This window comes from Rutidosis leptorrhynchoides, chromosome 2, assembly GCF_046630445.1.
Source record: "Rutidosis leptorrhynchoides isolate AG116_Rl617_1_P2 chromosome 2, CSIRO_AGI_Rlap_v1, whole genome shotgun sequence".
In the NCBI taxonomy this organism is placed as follows: Eukaryota; Viridiplantae; Streptophyta; class Magnoliopsida; order Asterales; family Asteraceae; genus Rutidosis; species Rutidosis leptorrhynchoides.
Window position 1 is genome coordinate 129,806,063 of NC_092334.1, and position 17,733 is coordinate 129,823,795.

The window sequence follows — 17,733 nt, forward strand, 5'->3', positions numbered from 1 at the left end:
ATATATTTACAATGTTTTTTATTGTAATAAAAAATAGATAATTCTTTATTAACATTATAATATTATTTATGAATTATAAATTATATAATATAAAATTAATTTAGAGTTTGCGCATAAATTTAAAAATTACGTTAATATAATATTTATAGAATATTATATAAACAAAAAGGGCTCATATTTATCAATTGAAGTAAAAATGATTATTTGATAATCCTAATAGGTATTTAGATGTATGCATGCCCTGCTTCATTTGAGATTATGATATAATGAAATTAGTTTGTACTAAAAACATATACAATTAGATATGTACATAAACTATTATTCTTAACGATCGGTTTTAAAACAACTTTTTAGGGGCTCATGTTTGGTGTTTAATCGATTATTTGTCAATTGAAAATAAAATAAATATTCCAACGGACGATGTCATAATCTATGCATTAATATTCAATACTAATGTTTTCGATATAAATGTTAACAATAATAAATGATTTTTTTATTGTAATTGTATTATACATTTGTTAAGTATCAATATTAATGTTATCGATTATTAATTTATATAAATGTCGTGCAATGTACGGACTCATAAAATTAGTATATTAAATATTCGATGTTAATTAAGTTTATATCCTTTGAAAGTAGACATATTTAGTTAAATTTATACGATTAAATAAATATTTATATTTTTCTCCGCAATTTGTTGCGTAAATAGATAGATCTACTTTTTTTTCCCCAATTCATTTACAGAATATAACTACGTAACGGACTCTTATCTTTGTTACTAAACTCTGTTAACGCTTAACGTCGCACCCCATCCCTCGTCATCTCACGATCACCCTTTTTCATTTCATAGCTTTCACAAATCAAACCCTAAAAACATAAAAATACAACGTACGTCGCCTGCAAGCTAGCCTGTATGTATACTTTGAGCTTAGTTTTATGGTATGTTGTATGATTTAGTTATTTGTTGTCTTCTTATCGATTATGAGTTGCTTGTTTCTTCGATTGATTAATGTTTATATGTCGGCTATTTAGATTTTATTTTTTTTATACATTATTATGCGATTTGGTCAAAAGCATTTGGTTCTATTTATGTAGAAAAATCATTTTATTCTTCATTTTTTTTCTTTTTTTCTTCATGATGTTAGATGTTAGAGGTCTTAGATGCAATTAACCTTTTAGTGTACAGATCTTAGATTCAACTTAGGCTGATGTAATATTATAAGAACTACTCTGTACTATTTAGTTCTTCAAAATATTTAATATGTAAAATATCGTTTCTTTTAAATCTAATAAGCTCTAATCAAATTTTTTCCTTTATTCTTTTTTTTTGGTTGAATAGGAACAACAGCATCTCCTTGCAACCATGAAAATCGCATTTCTCTAGTGAGATATTGCGACAAGAATTGTGAGAAGGATTTTGTCTACGAGCATGGTGTTAAAGAGAAGTCTAGATACCTATTTAAGTAACTCCAATCTTACTTGGACTCAACGTATCAAGATATATTTTGATGTAACAAGAGCATTAAGCTACCTTTATGATCACTTGCGGACAAATCTAAGGGTTATTCACCGAGATATGAAAAGCATGAATGTCCAAGTAGATGAGAATTGGAATGTTAAAATTTCTGATATGCGACTCTCGGAATTTGGACAAGCAAATCATCAGGAGGATGCGGTTGTTATCATTAGTATTGTAGGGACTCTTGGGTACCTAGTTCCCTTATATTTGGAGACTTGCGTGCTAACGAGATTGTCTGACGTATATTCTTTTGGTAAATTCTTATTTGGGGAATTTTTTTAGAGATTATGTCCGGGAGTGATTGGTTTTTTCAAACCACGTTGCCGCACTGTGTGTATATGTTTGCATAAATCTCGTGAAATTCTCCAAGATGTTATCACTTGACGTTGCATAAAGACTAAACTACTTTCATGACCTTAACTAGAAATTGTAGGGAGTTATCCACAGAGATATTAAAAGTGCAAACATCCTTCTTGATGACCGATGGAATGCTAAAGTTAATGACTTTATGTTATTAAACATTGTCCCGACTCCCGACTAATCAGCATAACTCAATTCGTATCACCGACTTATGTACTTGTGGGTACAGAGAATCAAGATATATACTCCTTCGGAGTAGTTTTATTTGAAAACTCGTATTTCGGTGAGTATACATTGAATATAGCGGTTACTACGGTACTTATTGGTACCAAGAATCAAGACATATACTATTCCAGATTCTATAATAGTTATGAGTAACAAGAATCGAGACATTTACCCGTTTGGAGTAGTTTTATTTAAAAGGTCTCCACAATGCTTATGGGTATGCCGAATCAAGACATTTTACTCTTTTGGAGCAATTTTTTTCGAAAGGTGAAAGTATGCATTGAATATAATGATAGTATAAATCTCGTGATGAACGACCAAAAATGACTTGTTTTTGTATCAAAATTTGTAATTTCAATTTAGTAGTTGTATGATAGAAGTTGCTAATGGAGCATGGATTATCGGCAAATACTCGGGGTTTGATTTTGAACACATTACTAATGTTTTGTGGGGTTCTGTATTTAGTTGAGGTGGTTATGGATGTGAACTTCTAGAGTGAGGGTTAGTACATCTCTAGATTACAGTTTCCTTGTTTGTTTTTGTTCTTTTAGTTTCTTGTCGTTTTATGTTTTCTATCTGTTGTCTTTGTTTTCGTTGTATGTATGCCCACATTTTAACATCCATTTCGCGTCTAATTGGTATTTTAACATGTTTTCTTAAATTTATGACTAGCATTAAATCTTATTTTTAGTTGTAGACAAATGTGCATGTGTTTATTAGATATCTTTTAGAATGAGCTCGAGTTCTTTCACACAATGGTCAAGTCAACAAGTAAAAACGTAAACGGGACATCTCAAATAAAAGTTGTGCAAATGCTAGCACATTATGTGAAAAGTAGAAAGCCAACACGTTCTAATTGAAGCCATTCTCAGATCCAAAGTGAAGGAACACCGAAAGTTCACTTTTTGTGCAATAGGTCGGTAACAATTGGAAAATCTGGTGTTATATCAACCGGGACCTGCAAATTTATGAAACATATAAAAGGTCATAATGGGTAAGATCTTGGTACAACTCAAAATGGTATGGTTGGTTCAGATTGACACAAAGCATTCTTAATCAACAAATAATAATTTGTTTTTTTATTAATTATAAAAAAAAAAAATCAGTGTCTATTAGCAATAAAGTTGTTACAATTTCACCAATAATATAAAAAAAAGGGTAAACCGACCCTCTGGAAGCCCCACACCGATCGGTCCCACGGCTAACATGTGAGAGGAAAATCGCGTAACTCATGCTTAAAGGGACATGGGGTAGGGATTGAACCCATGACCACCGCGATATGCTGCATGTCCCCCAACCACTAGGCTACTATCGCGGGGACAATTTCACCAATAATATAAGTGTTTGAATAAAATGATTTTGGAGGTTTATAGAATTAACAACACACTTTGGGCGATACTCAGCCCATTTGACCCATTTCCTTTACACCCATTCATAAAAAATGGGTCAAAATTGCATCCACTAACAGATTGTGTGAGCTAAAGCTGCCAAACTAACATAAAGTCATATAACCTAAAAGGCACCAAGTCCATTAAATGACATCAATTATCAAATTATTGAAACATTACCTGAACGTTGGCTAATTTTTCCAAAGCGATTTTCAAAGGTTGTGTCATTTCACCATATTTTCCAAGAAGCTCTCGTGCTGCATATTTGTCTCCTTTGGCTTGTATCGTAAGTATTTCCCTACTTAAGCTCTCAACCACACCTTCAACCTATTTTAATACATGAAACAACTCAAACAACACGTTATATTCTTTAGAGGATTCGTTAGAAACCAGATAATACTTTGACTTCTTAAAATACTAACACTTACAACGAAAGAAGTGATACATTCACTAAAGGAGGACAAATTGGCACCGGCTGGGTCAGTAACGGGTCAAGTTGGTTTACTTTCAAACTGCCCATTCTTTGGTAATGTGTAGAACAAACAATACATATTGTACAGTTACAATAAATAATCAATGTGTAAATCGATTTTAGTAAACAATACCTTTTTTAATAATAAAACAATTTAGAAGGATGTAAATGCTTTAAAAATTTACTCCAGGCAACTTTCAAACCATCCCTCTTTTGGCTTAATTTATTTTCCAACACATTTGACCCATTTGAGACAAACGAAAACCAAATTGACCCATATATATAGCAGGGCCAAAATTATAAGCCTAAACCAAATCGACCCATATAAATTAATGGGCAAAATAACCAATAAAACTAACTTTGGAGAAACATACATACCTTATCGAAGTCAACAGAGAACATTTGGTCAGGATGCAAAACGAAGGCCCCCTTCTCAAATAACCAATTGAACTGTAGTGCTTGTCCTTTGCTGATAATAAACATGTACAAAAACAATACCAGAGTATAATAAATGTTACACTAACTATCCACATAATTAATATTTATATAAAAATAACGGTGATCAGATGAATTAATTACCCATGAGCTTCCTCTAAACCAAAACGTACTGAACGAAAGCAGCCAGCAAGGAAAGAAACATAAATGGACTTTACAAGACTCTTTGGTAGTAAATCCTGGTCAACCCCAAAGTTAGTTAGTCAAAGTATATAAATGCTGATATACTACTTCTATAAAGAAGGATAAATCCACTTTTGACATTTCGTTGTTACATGAGTTACTAATATAAAATTCAATTTCACCAAAGAGAACACAATTAACAATTACCTTTAACTATAACACTCAAAGTTGTAAAAGTAGCGAGTCGGGGACGAGTCGGTCGGGACCTTGGAGGGACGATTCAGGTGTTGACCAACATTGACTTTTAGTAATAAATAAATCAAACGTATATGTATTACACAAAAATTTATCAAACATAAAACATAATTATTACAAACATAGATATATGGCACAAAATCTAATTTCAAAAAATATACGGAGTACTTTTTTTTTTTACCTAACTTTGACTTTGACCGACTCAGACCGACTTTGACCCGACTTTTTAGCGTTGACAGACTTTTAAGGCATTTATGGGCGACTCGGGACGGTCTAGTCCCCAAACCGACGTGTCGGCCGACTTTTACAACACCAAAATATCATATGAACTGTAGTCAAATATTAGAGAAACTAAGAAAGAGTCAAAATATTTCAAACCTTAGCAATAAGGAAATTTAGGGCCCAAAGGCCAACAATGTCAGCTTTAGCTTCTTCAAGAGCAGAGTGAAGTTCTTGTAGCTCCTATTTCATCACATAAACTATGAAAAAGTAAACATATTTCAAACCGTGAATATCATATAATCTGTAAAATATTAAAGAAACTGACCAATCTCACAGTAGACTTGTGACCGTTAGAAAGTGTAATTGTATGTGGTCCAATCCCGTGACAGCACTCGTGACATATCGCGTGAGTGAAAAAAGAGTCAAAGTCAACTAGGTCCCGCTGTTCCTTGATAATACATAAGTCAGCTATAGGTTGAAGAATTAGCTTGAACCTATATAGGAATAAATTCAAGTATTAGATAATTTTTATATCTTATTCCTCTACGGTTATAGCTTTATTTATTTATATAAAAAAAACTAATTAAATTGACTTTACTTTGCCTCAGAAATATTCTTCAGCATGACCATTGACGAACCACGATCTTTCACAATACGTTCATCGTTCGGGAGATTGAAGGCAGCAGTTTGTGGGCCCTTCACACCCTTCAGCATCATTACAAGGCAATCTCATATTATAATCATATAATTTCACATATGGCAAACAAAAAGGTAATTGCTTATTTTGCAATAATCAACAGTAAAAATGATCACCCCGGAATTGTAAACAAGCTGGATGACACGAATAGGCGCAGATATGACATCCTGTGATTTGTACATGTCGTTCATAGGAAGATTTTGTTCCAAAACCTACATTATATGATTGATAAGATAAACAGAAACTTCAATAATAATATAATCCGAAAATAAGTAAACTTAATCATCAATAAAATTGATAACTGTACCTTTAAGTGATCCCCAAAGAGTTTAAGTTGAGTGGTTGCTTTATCATCTCGAATGCCAATAAATGCCTCAAATGTTGCCTAAGGATAAAATAAGAAAAACTGTGGTTGTATGAAAATACATAAAAGCAAAAAATTATGAACTATGCACCAAAAGATACAAGCAAATCATCATTTTCTAAAGCCAATAACTACTAACATTCGAACCAAAACTGTTATATAATATAACAAATAAAACATGGAGTTTACTAAATGAAGAAGAGATAAGATTACCTTGTATCCAAATAGAACATCTTCATAAGTCTCGTACGGGCCAATAGTAACATCCAATTTAGAATCCTTTAATAGATGAAAGATGCATGCAATTATAATTATAAGTAAGAAAATCTAAAAAAACGATAAATAACTTAATAGTCTTGATGAACTTTGTGGATAACAATCTTGATATCAAATTTTGTTTTTTTTTCTTCTTTTTTTGCTATTTTGTCCTGAAGTACACCTACATCGTTTATACCAACAATCCTGGATTACACATATCCAGTACATGTGGTGTTGTTGAGTACTCATACAAAAGGGCTACCGTCACGAGTCAAAATAATATACTTCTACTTCGTGTAAAATTGAACTTTAGATAACTCATACGATAGAAATAAATAAAATGATTTATAATGAAATGAAGTGTGAACTGACCAATTCCATCCAGGCTATATCAGATTCATAATAGTCGTTTAAAATGAACGCATCAGCCTTGCTGTGTAACAGTCTCTTTAAGCTACACAATCATAAATGACATATTAGAAGCCCATAACATCAAATGGGCGCGCACGCACACACACACTTAGTATGTCTATATCTGTAAGTATGTGTGTATATGTATATCAGCAGCTAAAAGATTTACAGCGTTTAATAAACTATACCTAGTTGAACTGGTCAAGTCCCCTGCTTTATGCAATAACTCAGCAGCTTTTGCAAGAAACGCAGAATATTCAATAGAGTATGGAATAATACGAAGATCACTGGTATTATTTGATTGAGAGTCATTATTCCTTCTTATAACGTTGAAAAAACACGTTGCATCTTGCTTATCTTTTTCTGAAAGCCCTTTTATCCATAATTCAAATTCCTGTCCCAAAAAAAAAAAAAAAAAAAAAAAAAAATTTGCTTTAGAATAAGTGATCATCAGAAACCCAACTGACCTGTTTGGATTTAAAATAACCCAAATTGACCCATTCATAAGTAATTGGGTTGAAATTGGCACCAATAGTCTTACGAGCATAAAAACAACATATACAACTTAGTACATTAGCTAATATAAAGGTTAAGACATACCATTTTATCCATATCTGGAGGATAGAAATTGGCACCGGGTGGTTTTGAGAGGGGAAACGCAGCTCGGTATTCAAAACCTTTCCAGCCACCCACTCGTTTTGTTGCTTCCGGAAGCAATTTCATGGCAGAGTCTGACGTCGTCAAAAACGCTTCATTTTCATCAAGACAACACCTTTAAGAATATTAAAAAACGTTGTATTTCATTAAATAAGAAATTTCTTAGCTAATGAATACAACAACATAAGAAGTAGTGTCATCAGAAGATTATATAAGATATAATAACATACCATGGACTCTTATTTATCAAGTAATACTTCAATTTTAACATGTCCAACTCGGACATTTGACCACGTTCGTTTAACCATTCCCTTAGAGATAAATTGCTGTACCAAACCTAATTCATAGGTAACAAACAAATAGAAATATAAAGAAAACATAAGAAATTACCATAAGTCTTTAGGTATGTTACAAAGCACTTAACGAATATAAATGAATACACATTTATTTGTAACGGTTTGTTAAATAACCTGCTGGTAAAAGATATCATCCATTATTTTCGCAGCTTGAATGAGTAAAACCAAAACTTCCTTATCCTCTTCGGTCACACCTGTCAACTGTCATTAGCTAATTTGGTTAACTTACTATCTATATATACCAGTAACAAACCACAGGAATAATAAATTAATAATTAACTAATAAATTGGTAACAATGGATCATAAAATATATTTGAATGAAATAAACTGATAACTAATAATAACTTAATAGAGATAAAGAAAGGCGAAACAACATCTGCAGTAAGTGAAATAGGAGCGTAACGATTGAGCTTCTTTTGCAAGCGCAAACTCCGTGCTTCTGTATTGTCTTGGTACCTTTCAAAAATTTTAACTAGATAATAAGCTGAATGTGTAAATGTTAAGTGTAATTTTTGAAATAAAATGGTTCACAATTGACTATATGTTCATGCAAGCAATAAAAGTAGTTAACTGGAAGACGCGTACCTTTTGGTAATTATATCAAATAACTGACCGTATGGTCCATCCACATTGTACGGTACATAAAGAGAGTCTTGCTTAGCAAGTAACTGCTTGTATTCCTCAACCGAGATATATTTAACAGCTGAAACTTCCGATTCCTACAAGAGAAGAAAACCATAATTAATCACTTTTGTTGGATACTATCAGTCGCTATTTGGGAGTATCTTCACAAAAATTAGCAACAGCTATAGATATCATTACCTGAAGAGTAAAAGCTTCCAAAGGAATTGGGTCGGGTGTTGTAACGAGATAAACATCATCAAACTCATTATCAATAAACATTCCATCATTTGTAACACTACAACAATAATAGCAATTCATAATTATAGGGCATTTTAACTTACATGTCCGAATGTGCACATTGCACAAGGTTCAATAATTTATATGAAGCTAACATTTAAAATCTTCATAGATTTTAGAAATTAGAGATCATGATGTAAATTTGTTATCAGTAAGAGTATTAAAATCCGAATACAACAATAGTTCTTAATACCAGATTTTGTTAGCTAATTATCAGTACTAACAGAGTGCAAATCGTGTAGAAGGACTACCATTCTTGCAAGAAAACGAATAGAAATTCAAAGGCATCGTTCGGGAGGGTTACACCAAGCTCTTCTTGAAGTTCTCGCCTGCAAACATGCACAATTTTTAAAGTTGTGTATGGCAAACTAAAAATATCCAAAAAAGTACTTAATAAACATGGTATAAACCGTTATGCATGGATATTCGTGTTCAACGGGTTAATAATTTTGTGTTTCGAAACACGGGTGATTATCTACCTGGCAGTAATAAGAGATGTATCACCAGCAGATACATGACCTGCACTAGATATATCCCATAATCCAGGCCATGAATCCTTGAAATCGGTACGTTTTTGTAGAAGAAGTTGTTGTGTACTTTCAGCGAAAATCCACACATGAACAGCCCGGTGATAATCGCCATCTCTATGCACTGCACTTCTGTACACCTCAAATTGTACACAAATGTTACCATATTTAAATGCATTATGTTATATACAGTCTAAACTAATCAAACTCAAAATGCTAAAATATTCAATCTTTGAAATGATAAATTAGTATCTAATATTACTACAGAAGAGTCAATAACTGACTTTAATGGTCAACATAAAAAAAAAAAAAAAAAAAACAGTAAATACAATAATCCTTTTTTTTTTGAAAGGCAAAAAGAATTTTTATTAAATTAAAAAGCATACAGCAAAGGCATATGAGGAAATGCCTTGTATAAACAAAGGAAAGGGAAATAACAAATGACAATACATATTAACTATTACAGGGAATAAAGGAAACAGAAAAGAAACATGCAGACTTCGACATCGAATCAGAACTTGGGCTAATTAGCCATGATCATCAAAAGACGAGGGATTGATGAGCCAATTATTCCAATCAAGGGAACGTTTACTCCAACGCCTTGAAATCCATTCAAAGGATTTTATTTGAATCTCATTTAGGATCATGGGAGCATTGCCTTTTTTCTTTTGGAAAATGCAATTATTTCTATTTTTCCAAAGTAAGTAGCCACAAATCCATTCGATTGCTTGCCATAGACATGAGGTATTATTCGCTTGGTTTGCACTTCGTTTGCCTAAAAATAGATCCTCCCGATTCATGCACATTGGACTCGATATGTTCCACCACCTATGAACTCTTGACCAAATATCTTTTGCAAAGGAGCAATTGATGAGGAAGTGATCGACGGTTTCGATGTCATTATTGCAAACCGGACATCTAACCGAATTTAAGTCTACACCTCTTTTGTCTAATTCGGTCAAAACCGGTAGTCTTCCCATTCTACATCTCCAAACAAAAATACCAAGCTTTTGGGGTACAAGATTATTACGTAGAGTCTCTTTTGCTATAGGGTCGGCTTGGAGGATGTTTTGATTTAACAACGAGCCTAGAACCGAACAATGAAATCGACCGGAGGTATGGAGGATCCATTTCCACGAATCGCTTTGGGCATTGTTATATTTGAAACTGTTAATGGATGTGAGCAATCCTTCTAGCTCGCTTCTTGTTCTACCTGTAGGGTTGCGGTTCCAATCCCAGTTTGATTTCCATTCGCACCCCTCCTTGATGAGTCTATTAGCTAGCATCACATCTTGATTCGACTCTAGATGGTAGAGCCTTCCGTATTTTTCACACAGGGGGGTGTCATCTAGCCACGGATCTTTCCAAAACAAAATATCATCACCTGTGCTAATTACTTTCTTGAACGATTTCGTAAATGGAATATTGAGGCAGTCGATGTTGATTCCCACTCTCCTTATTCCATTCCAGGCCGAATTCCTGTTAATACCAAGTGATAAATCATGAGAACCTAACCCCCCGCCCCGCCCATATAGGCTCTTTATAATTTTGACCCATACGGCATTAGACTCGTTATTGAAACGCCACCACCATTTCCCTAATAGAGAGAGATTTTTTGCTTTTAGTGTTCCAATATTGAGTCCCCCGCCCTCATAAGATAATAGTAATTTTTCCCATTTAACCCACGAGATTTTTGAATGTTCACCCGTCCCTCCCCAAAAAAAGTTACGTCTCATACCTTCGAGCAAGTTGACAACACAGGTTGGGGCACGGAATAGGGAGAAAGCGTACAATGGAAGACTACTGAGTACGGATTTGATGAGAGTGAGTCGGCCCCCGAAAGACAAAGATTTTGCTCTCCAATCCGAAAGTCTTTTTTGGAACTTTTCAATGATCTTTTCCCAATCCTTAGTATTTTTCATTCTCTGGCCAATTGGGATTCCTAGATAAGTGAAAGGAAAGGTACCCACATGGCATCCCATATAATTTGCCATGTTTTCGACAAGCTCTTTTCTTACCCCGACACCATATAAGCAACTTTTTGATAGGTTCACTTTCAAGCCCGAAAAGATCTCAAAACAATCAAGGAGTTTGATGAGATTACCCGCATTTCTTCTATTCCAATCGCCAAAGAAAATGGTGTCGTCAGCGTATTGTAGGTGAGAAAGCATTACCTTATCTAGACCGATTTCCAATCCTTTGAAGAGCTTATTGTTTACCGCATGTTTCACTAGCAAATTTAGACCCTCAACCGCCATTATGAAGAGATATGGAGACATGGGATCACCTTGACGAACACCTCTTTGCATCTTAAACTCTTTTGTAGGCGACCCGTTTACAAGTATAGAGATTGATGCCGAATTCAAGCACGCGGAAATCCATGATAACCATCGCTCTCCAAACCCCATGTACTTCATTACAGCAAGAAGGAAATCCCATCTTATACTATCAAAAGCTTTTTGGAAGTCCGCTTTGAAAATTAGACCTTTCTTCTTTTGGAATTTCAGTTCGTCAACGGTTTCGTTTGCTATGAGAATGCCATCAAGGATGTATCTACCTTTAATGAAAGCACTTTGCTCGGGCCCAATGATTTTATGAATGATTCTTTGAATTCGATTGGCGAGCAACTTTGCGATGATTTTGTAGTAACTTCCGATGAGGCTAATCGGTCTATATTCCCCGAGGTTTGTTGGATTAGGTGTCTTTGGGATTAGGGTGAAGAAAGATGCATTGCATCCATTCGAAATTTGACCATTATGCCAGAACCATTCGATCGCTTTCTTCAAGTCTTCTTTAATCAACCAAAACATTTTTTTTGTAGAAACCCATGTTGAAACCATCGGGTCCAGGGGCCTTGTCCGAATCACAACTCTTTATTGAGTTCCAGATTTCCAACTCAGAAAAAGGTGCTTCCAACAGTTGTTGATCTTCGTGGGTTATTTTCGAGAAGTTAAGGTGCTCAATGGAACCATAATCAGGGTTGCTGATATTATTCTGTTCGAATAATTTTGTAAAGTGCCCAAGTATCTCATCCTTAATTGCATCAGGAGATTCGACCCATGTACCGTTTATGAATAACCCTCTGATGCCCGACTTAGTGTTGTTCCTTCGAATCAAGGAATGGAAAAAAGATGTGTTATCATCTCCCTCTGCCGCCCACTTGAATCAGGCCTTTTGCCTTATCATGGAGGCCTTTTCTTTTTCCAGTTTTGAACTCGTTGCACGGGCCTGAATCCATTCAATTCTTTCCGAATCCGAGATCAAACCTGCTTCTGCCTTAGATTCGAGGTCATCCGAAACTTTCTTCCATTTGTCCAATTCAGTATCTAAAGGGCCATATTTGAATTTACTCCACTTCCTGAGTGCTTCTTTCACATTTTTTAGTTTGTTTCTGAAGGTGCAGTCAGGCCTTGATCCAGTGACGTTTAGATTCCAAGCCTCGATGATAATTTGTTCAACCTCTTTATTTTCGAGCCAGATATTAAAAATTTTGAAAGGCTTGGGACCGAAATTTTGGTTACTGTCCCGTAGCATAAGAGGGTAGTGATCAAGGGATTTTCGGTCTAAGGTTATGGTTGAAACATCACCCCAGGTATTGATAAAACCTTCGGAAACAAGAAACCGATCCAATTTACTAAATTTTTTTCCATCGTCGCTAATTCTTGTGAATTTCTTACCTAAAAGTGGAACTTCGATTAGGTGACTTTGTTCTATGAAGTTGTTGAAAAGCTTTGCTCTACGTTCTATGAAAATTGAGTTTTGACGTTCATTTTGCGATCTAACTTCATTAAAGTCACCACCTATCACCCATTCATCATTATCAAAAGACATCAAAACTTGGAGGCTGTCCCAGAAATTCTTTTTTTCGTCATCCTTATGTGGCCCATAGACGTTTACCACAATCGTTTCCTTCATTTTTCCTTGCCATTTGCCTCGGATCGCCAGGAAAAATTGTCCTTCTACAGCATCCATTACATCAACGATATTTGGATCCCACAATAGTAGCATACCTCCCGATTGTCCTACCTTTTCTTTTTGCAAATAACGGACGTTTGAAGAACCCCATATACATTCAATCCATTTGTCGTCTACTCGATTGCATTTACTTTCTTGGATCAACACCACTTCTGGACGTTCATTTAACCGTAATCTCCTGAACCACCCTACCTTACTATTCGAGTCGTCATCTTTCCCGAAACCACGTATATTGATTGATATTATCTTCATTGGGAAACTATAAAGGATCGAGAGACAAAAGATGAGTATGTCATTGGGGGTTAGAACCCCAACGTAACCCTAACTTATTTCCAAATTCATTCAGACCCACACTATCTGACGATTCATTCGATTTGGCTTTGGAAGAAGAGGATGTGGGTCTGCTTGAGATAGGTTTATTCCTTGCTAAACTTTTAAATCTGAGGATTTTTGATGTGGTTTTGAGGCTACAATCAGACTTCGGTGTTTTTTTCTTTGACTTGGTTTTCGTTGTATGTTTATGAATCTGGCTATGTTGACGTGATGGTAAGGTTTGGTTGATGTTATTTTGGTTCTGGCTGGGGTGACGAGGTAAGTTTGGTGGTATTTGATTAGTCCGGTTAGAGTCTGCTTGGTTATGGTTAGGGTGACGGGATGGTTTAGTGTACTTGGGAATTTGGTTTCGGGGAATTTGAGATGTAGTCGATGGAGGAGTATCAAATAGGTTAGCAATCTGAATGGGGCTAGAGTTTGGGGTGGGGATTTGAGATGTGTCTTTTCCTTGCTTTGAAGGTAGTGGGGATAGGGTTTTTGTTTGCGATAGGGTGAGGTTTGCAGGTATAGGTTTGCTTGGAGGGGTGTTTTGGTTATTCTTTGATTTGGGTGTCGGTATATTTTCTTGTGCAGAATTGGTTGTAAAAGTGATCGGGGTATTTGGGATTCTTTCGATAGTTGGATCTTTTATCGGATGGTTTGGTGATTGGGCTAGGTGGATTGGGAGAGGATTTGTTGGGCTAGGGGTAGATTTTGTTGATGGACTCGCTATGGTAATTTTTTCTGTTGGATTTAAAGAGGGAGTTGGGCTCGGTTCTATTGGATTTCTGTTATTGGGCCGGTCCGCCAAGTTTTGGGAATGGATATTGGTAGATTGTGCTAGTGAAATTTTTGGATTTACCTCATGAGTAGGTGGAATTCCAATAGAGCCGTCATCATTAATTCGTTGATTTTGGGGACCGTGAGCGTCATTAACGCCAGAAAAGTTTCTGTTTGTTCCCTTACACTTTGACGTTTCTTCTTCCATCTTTGATTTCGACTTTTCATCTGGGATTTCTGTTTCCGGCACCGATTCATCATCGGAATTAACATCGTTTTGAGAATTACCATCCGAGGCCCCATCATCAAAATAAGCATCTTCATCTTCACTTTCAATATCTATTTCGACAATATTTCTAATCTCTTCAGTTGCACGGATATAATGGATTGTTGATCTGTGTTTGATCCCTAAAGATTCTTCAATGGGATTCGAGCCTCTAACTTTTATCAATACCTTTCCTGCTATGAGGTTTTGATTTTGTTGAGTAATAGTGCAATTTCTGGTGTCGAGAACCATTCCCCACCACGAAGCAATTTTCTTGAAAGTCGTTTCGTTCCAACATGATACTGGGACTCCATAAATGCTTATCCATGATAGTCTACCCGGATTGATGAGATTGATGTCCCATTTTCTGATGTTTTGAATCCATTTACGAATATTGTGATCTTCATTTGCTAGTATATTTTCCATACAGGCCTCTGAATCCAATATAATCATGATATCTAGACCTCCCAAATACTTGATTATAAACTTGTTAAGACCTTCCTCTTCACATAAGAAATGAATTTGTTCAAGGATGTATAGATTTGGGACACTACCCGTAAGGGCATTTTTCAAAGTATCTTCGCAACCATTTTCGTCGTCTAATTCAATCGTTCTACCAGCAAAAGCTTTGTTGTAAGTGTCTAAGTTTGCTTGAACCTGGGGGTTTAAAGGTTGTGGGATGTTATGTGAGTTGTATTGTTTTGGCTGCCAACTCGTGTTTGTTTGTTTGTGTGTGGTTTGTGCGGTTTTGTTTTGGTTGGGAGTTTTGTGGTGCTGTTGGGGCGTGTGGTTAATATTGATCGGATTGGGTTTTGTAGAGGGAAAAAGCGAGGGTTCAGGATGTTTATTTGGCATTCGCTGTTTAAGATTGACTGGTTGGTATTGGTGATGATGGTAATGTTGCTGGTTATGTTGGTTATGGTGTTGGTTTGCATATGTGTTTGTTTGTTGGTGTATGTGGCGATTATGGTTAGGGTTGAGGGGAGGGAAGTGGTTAGGGTTATGTCGATCTGGTATGGGAGGCGGATGTGGGAAGGGAGGGATTTGGTTATGGTTTTGGAATCGGTTTGGATTAGTAGCAAATCTGGGATTTCTTTGGTCTAGATTGCCAGTGTTTCCTTTTTCGCTTCTAGCAACGTAAGCCCTAAGGTATGAATCATCATTGAAATGGATGTTTCTTAATCTCTCTGCCAATCTTTCCGGATCTACAACTTTCTCATATCGAACAAAACCAAATTTCTGTCCATTTGGTAGGTTTCTGCGAGCCATATATATTTCTGCTATCGCTCCATATTTTTTGAAGAGCCGCCATAGATCTTCCACCACCCATGTTATTGGAAAGTTAAAGAAAAGAAAAGATGTAATCTTCCGACCGTTTACCTTCGCGTTGTTGTTGTACCCGTAGTAGTTTCCATTGATGCTTCCATGCGCCGCTGCCGTGCCCCTCCTATTGCCGCCGACTGCTCCAGTGAACCTGTTTCTCTCTCTCACTCTCTCACACATTGTTTTTTTGTCCAAAAGATTAGAAGATTACCTTCCGTAAATACAATAATCCTACATTATATTAAACAGATTAATTATGAGCATTTTCAGGAACTAAAAACCTACCCAAAAAATGGATAAACAAAGTAGTAATATTTCTGTATTACATACAATTACTTAATACTGTAGGATTATATGGATTATTATTATATTGCAAATTTAACACCTTGTCAGTGGAAACGTATGTTTGAGTTGCCAAAAAAAGGATATGATTAAAAAATAAAAATAGAAAAATAAAATGAATTAAAAAGATGAAAACTTTAAGGAAATATAGATGTGACCTGGGTTTAGAAACACCAGTTTTCAGGCCGGTTTTAGTGAGGATGTCGAAGTGTTCTTCTTGCTGATCGCCGTCGCCCATTTTTATTTTATTTATTTTTAATTATTTTCTTATGTTTTACTGATTTAATTAAATTCTTTAAGCTGTACGATCGACCAATTAGAAGGAGATTGATGATTAATATCGACGCAAGTTAAAAAGGGAGTATTTGTGATTCCTTTTTTAAACAAACTGATAACCACGAATATTTTGATAGAATATTTTGATAGTGAATGAGAGTGTGGGATTCGATTACTCGCCTTATCGGATATTTTGAATAAAGAAATACCTTCTACCTTACTTCGTACATTATAATTTGATAACGTTTACTTTAATTTATTTTTATTTTTATTTTTATCTTTATCTTTTTAACGATTACCGAAAATCTAATAACATTCTTCGAAAAATGAAACCCACAAATGGATACAAACAACTTACAAGACGATAAGGCTCAATGGCAATAAACAAGAACTACAAGTTAGGTAAGACAAAGTAAAATCCAAGCAAATGCCAGCCACACGGGGCACAAAAACAAGATGAACAACTTAACTAAAACGAATTATAGTTTATTTAATTATTTATTTATTTTTTTGATGTAAAATAAGCTAAAATTATGTCGTTAGTTCTTAGTTCTTGTGGTTTGTGTCAAATTGTGTGGATGTCCCTAAACTTTTTTTTTATATTTATTTTACTTGGTTGGTCACTATGGTTTACATGAGTTATACGGTTTGTCCCTGTGATCAACGTCCGTTACTCTGGTACCTTTAAGTCATATCACATGCATCTTGCATTAGAGTATTTTAGTCTACTCCCTTTTTATTCTTCTTTTAAACATGCCACTTAACCATCCCTATTTTTATTTGTGTCCTTTGTTTTCTCAATCAACTCATCATTTTCCTCTCGAAACATTTCCGGTAGTGAAGCAAAGTAAAAATTAATTCCGGTTAATCGATGATACACTATGCGCGAATGTGATCTCTCTTTTATATACGGTATGTTTTAGGGATTTAAATTACACTTTATACATGATGCATGTTTAAATTCAACATAAAGTTGTGTTTTGCAGCTTATTACCCACGTCAATTTTCTATAATATTACATCATGAGGGATATTTCCCTGATCGTCTAGGTATAAGATATGTGGAAGGTAATGTTACATAAGATATGTGGAAGGTAATGTTACATAAGGTAATGATATTGTGGAAGATCTCATGTATGGTGGATTTAGTAGAATGTATTGCTCCATACCATTTTTTAAAAAGTGATACCAACCTCAATTATGGGTTAGA

General features: G+C 35.1%; 1 protein-coding gene across 2 annotated transcripts; it reads right to left on the reverse strand.

Annotated features, from left to right (window-relative positions):
• Positions 1 to 2,878: 2,878 nt before the first annotated feature.
• On the reverse strand, positions 2,879 to 16,580 carry LOC139891396 (nudix hydrolase 3-like). 2 transcript variants are annotated; one of them, XM_071874358.1, is made up of 21 exons: positions 16,407 to 16,580; positions 9,204 to 9,383; positions 8,976 to 9,053; positions 8,626 to 8,722; positions 8,389 to 8,522; positions 8,178 to 8,259; positions 7,917 to 8,003; positions 7,677 to 7,783; positions 7,390 to 7,561; positions 6,978 to 7,183; positions 6,751 to 6,832; positions 6,334 to 6,399; positions 6,064 to 6,141; positions 5,873 to 5,968; positions 5,658 to 5,764; positions 5,385 to 5,553; positions 5,216 to 5,299; positions 4,544 to 4,638; positions 4,343 to 4,433; positions 3,673 to 3,819; positions 2,879 to 3,062 (listed from the first exon to the last, which is right to left on the reverse strand). In XM_071874358.1, exons 1-21 carry the CDS (start codon positions 16,484 to 16,486, stop codon positions 3,003 to 3,005), a joined length of 2,298 nt encoding a protein of 765 aa, XP_071730459.1. In that variant the 5' UTR covers positions 16,487 to 16,580; the 3' UTR covers positions 2,879 to 3,002. The 2 variants fall into 2 exon arrangements, with proteins under 2 accessions (XP_071730459.1, XP_071730460.1); XM_071874359.1 differs by lacking the exons at positions 8,976 to 9,053; positions 9,204 to 9,383; positions 16,407 to 16,580 and adding an exon at positions 8,949 to 8,969.
• Positions 16,581 to 17,733: the final 1,153 nt, after the last annotated feature.

What these genes read in the sequence shown, in the direction of transcription:
- LOC139891396 (XM_071874358.1), bottom strand. Translation starts at nt 16,486, where the DNA reads ATGGGCGACGGCGATCAGCAAGAAGAACACTTCGACATCCTCACTAAA. An exon ending in AGCTTGTTTACAATTCCGGG is followed by an intron (nt 5,765 to 5,872) that starts GTGATCATTTTT and finishes ATGATGCTGAAG; the next exon opens with GGTGTGAAGGGCCCACAAAC. An exon ending in AAAAATTAGCCAACGTTCAG is followed by an intron (nt 3,063 to 3,672) that starts GTAATGTTTCAA and finishes ATAAATTTGCAG; the next exon opens with GTCCCGGTTGATATAACACC.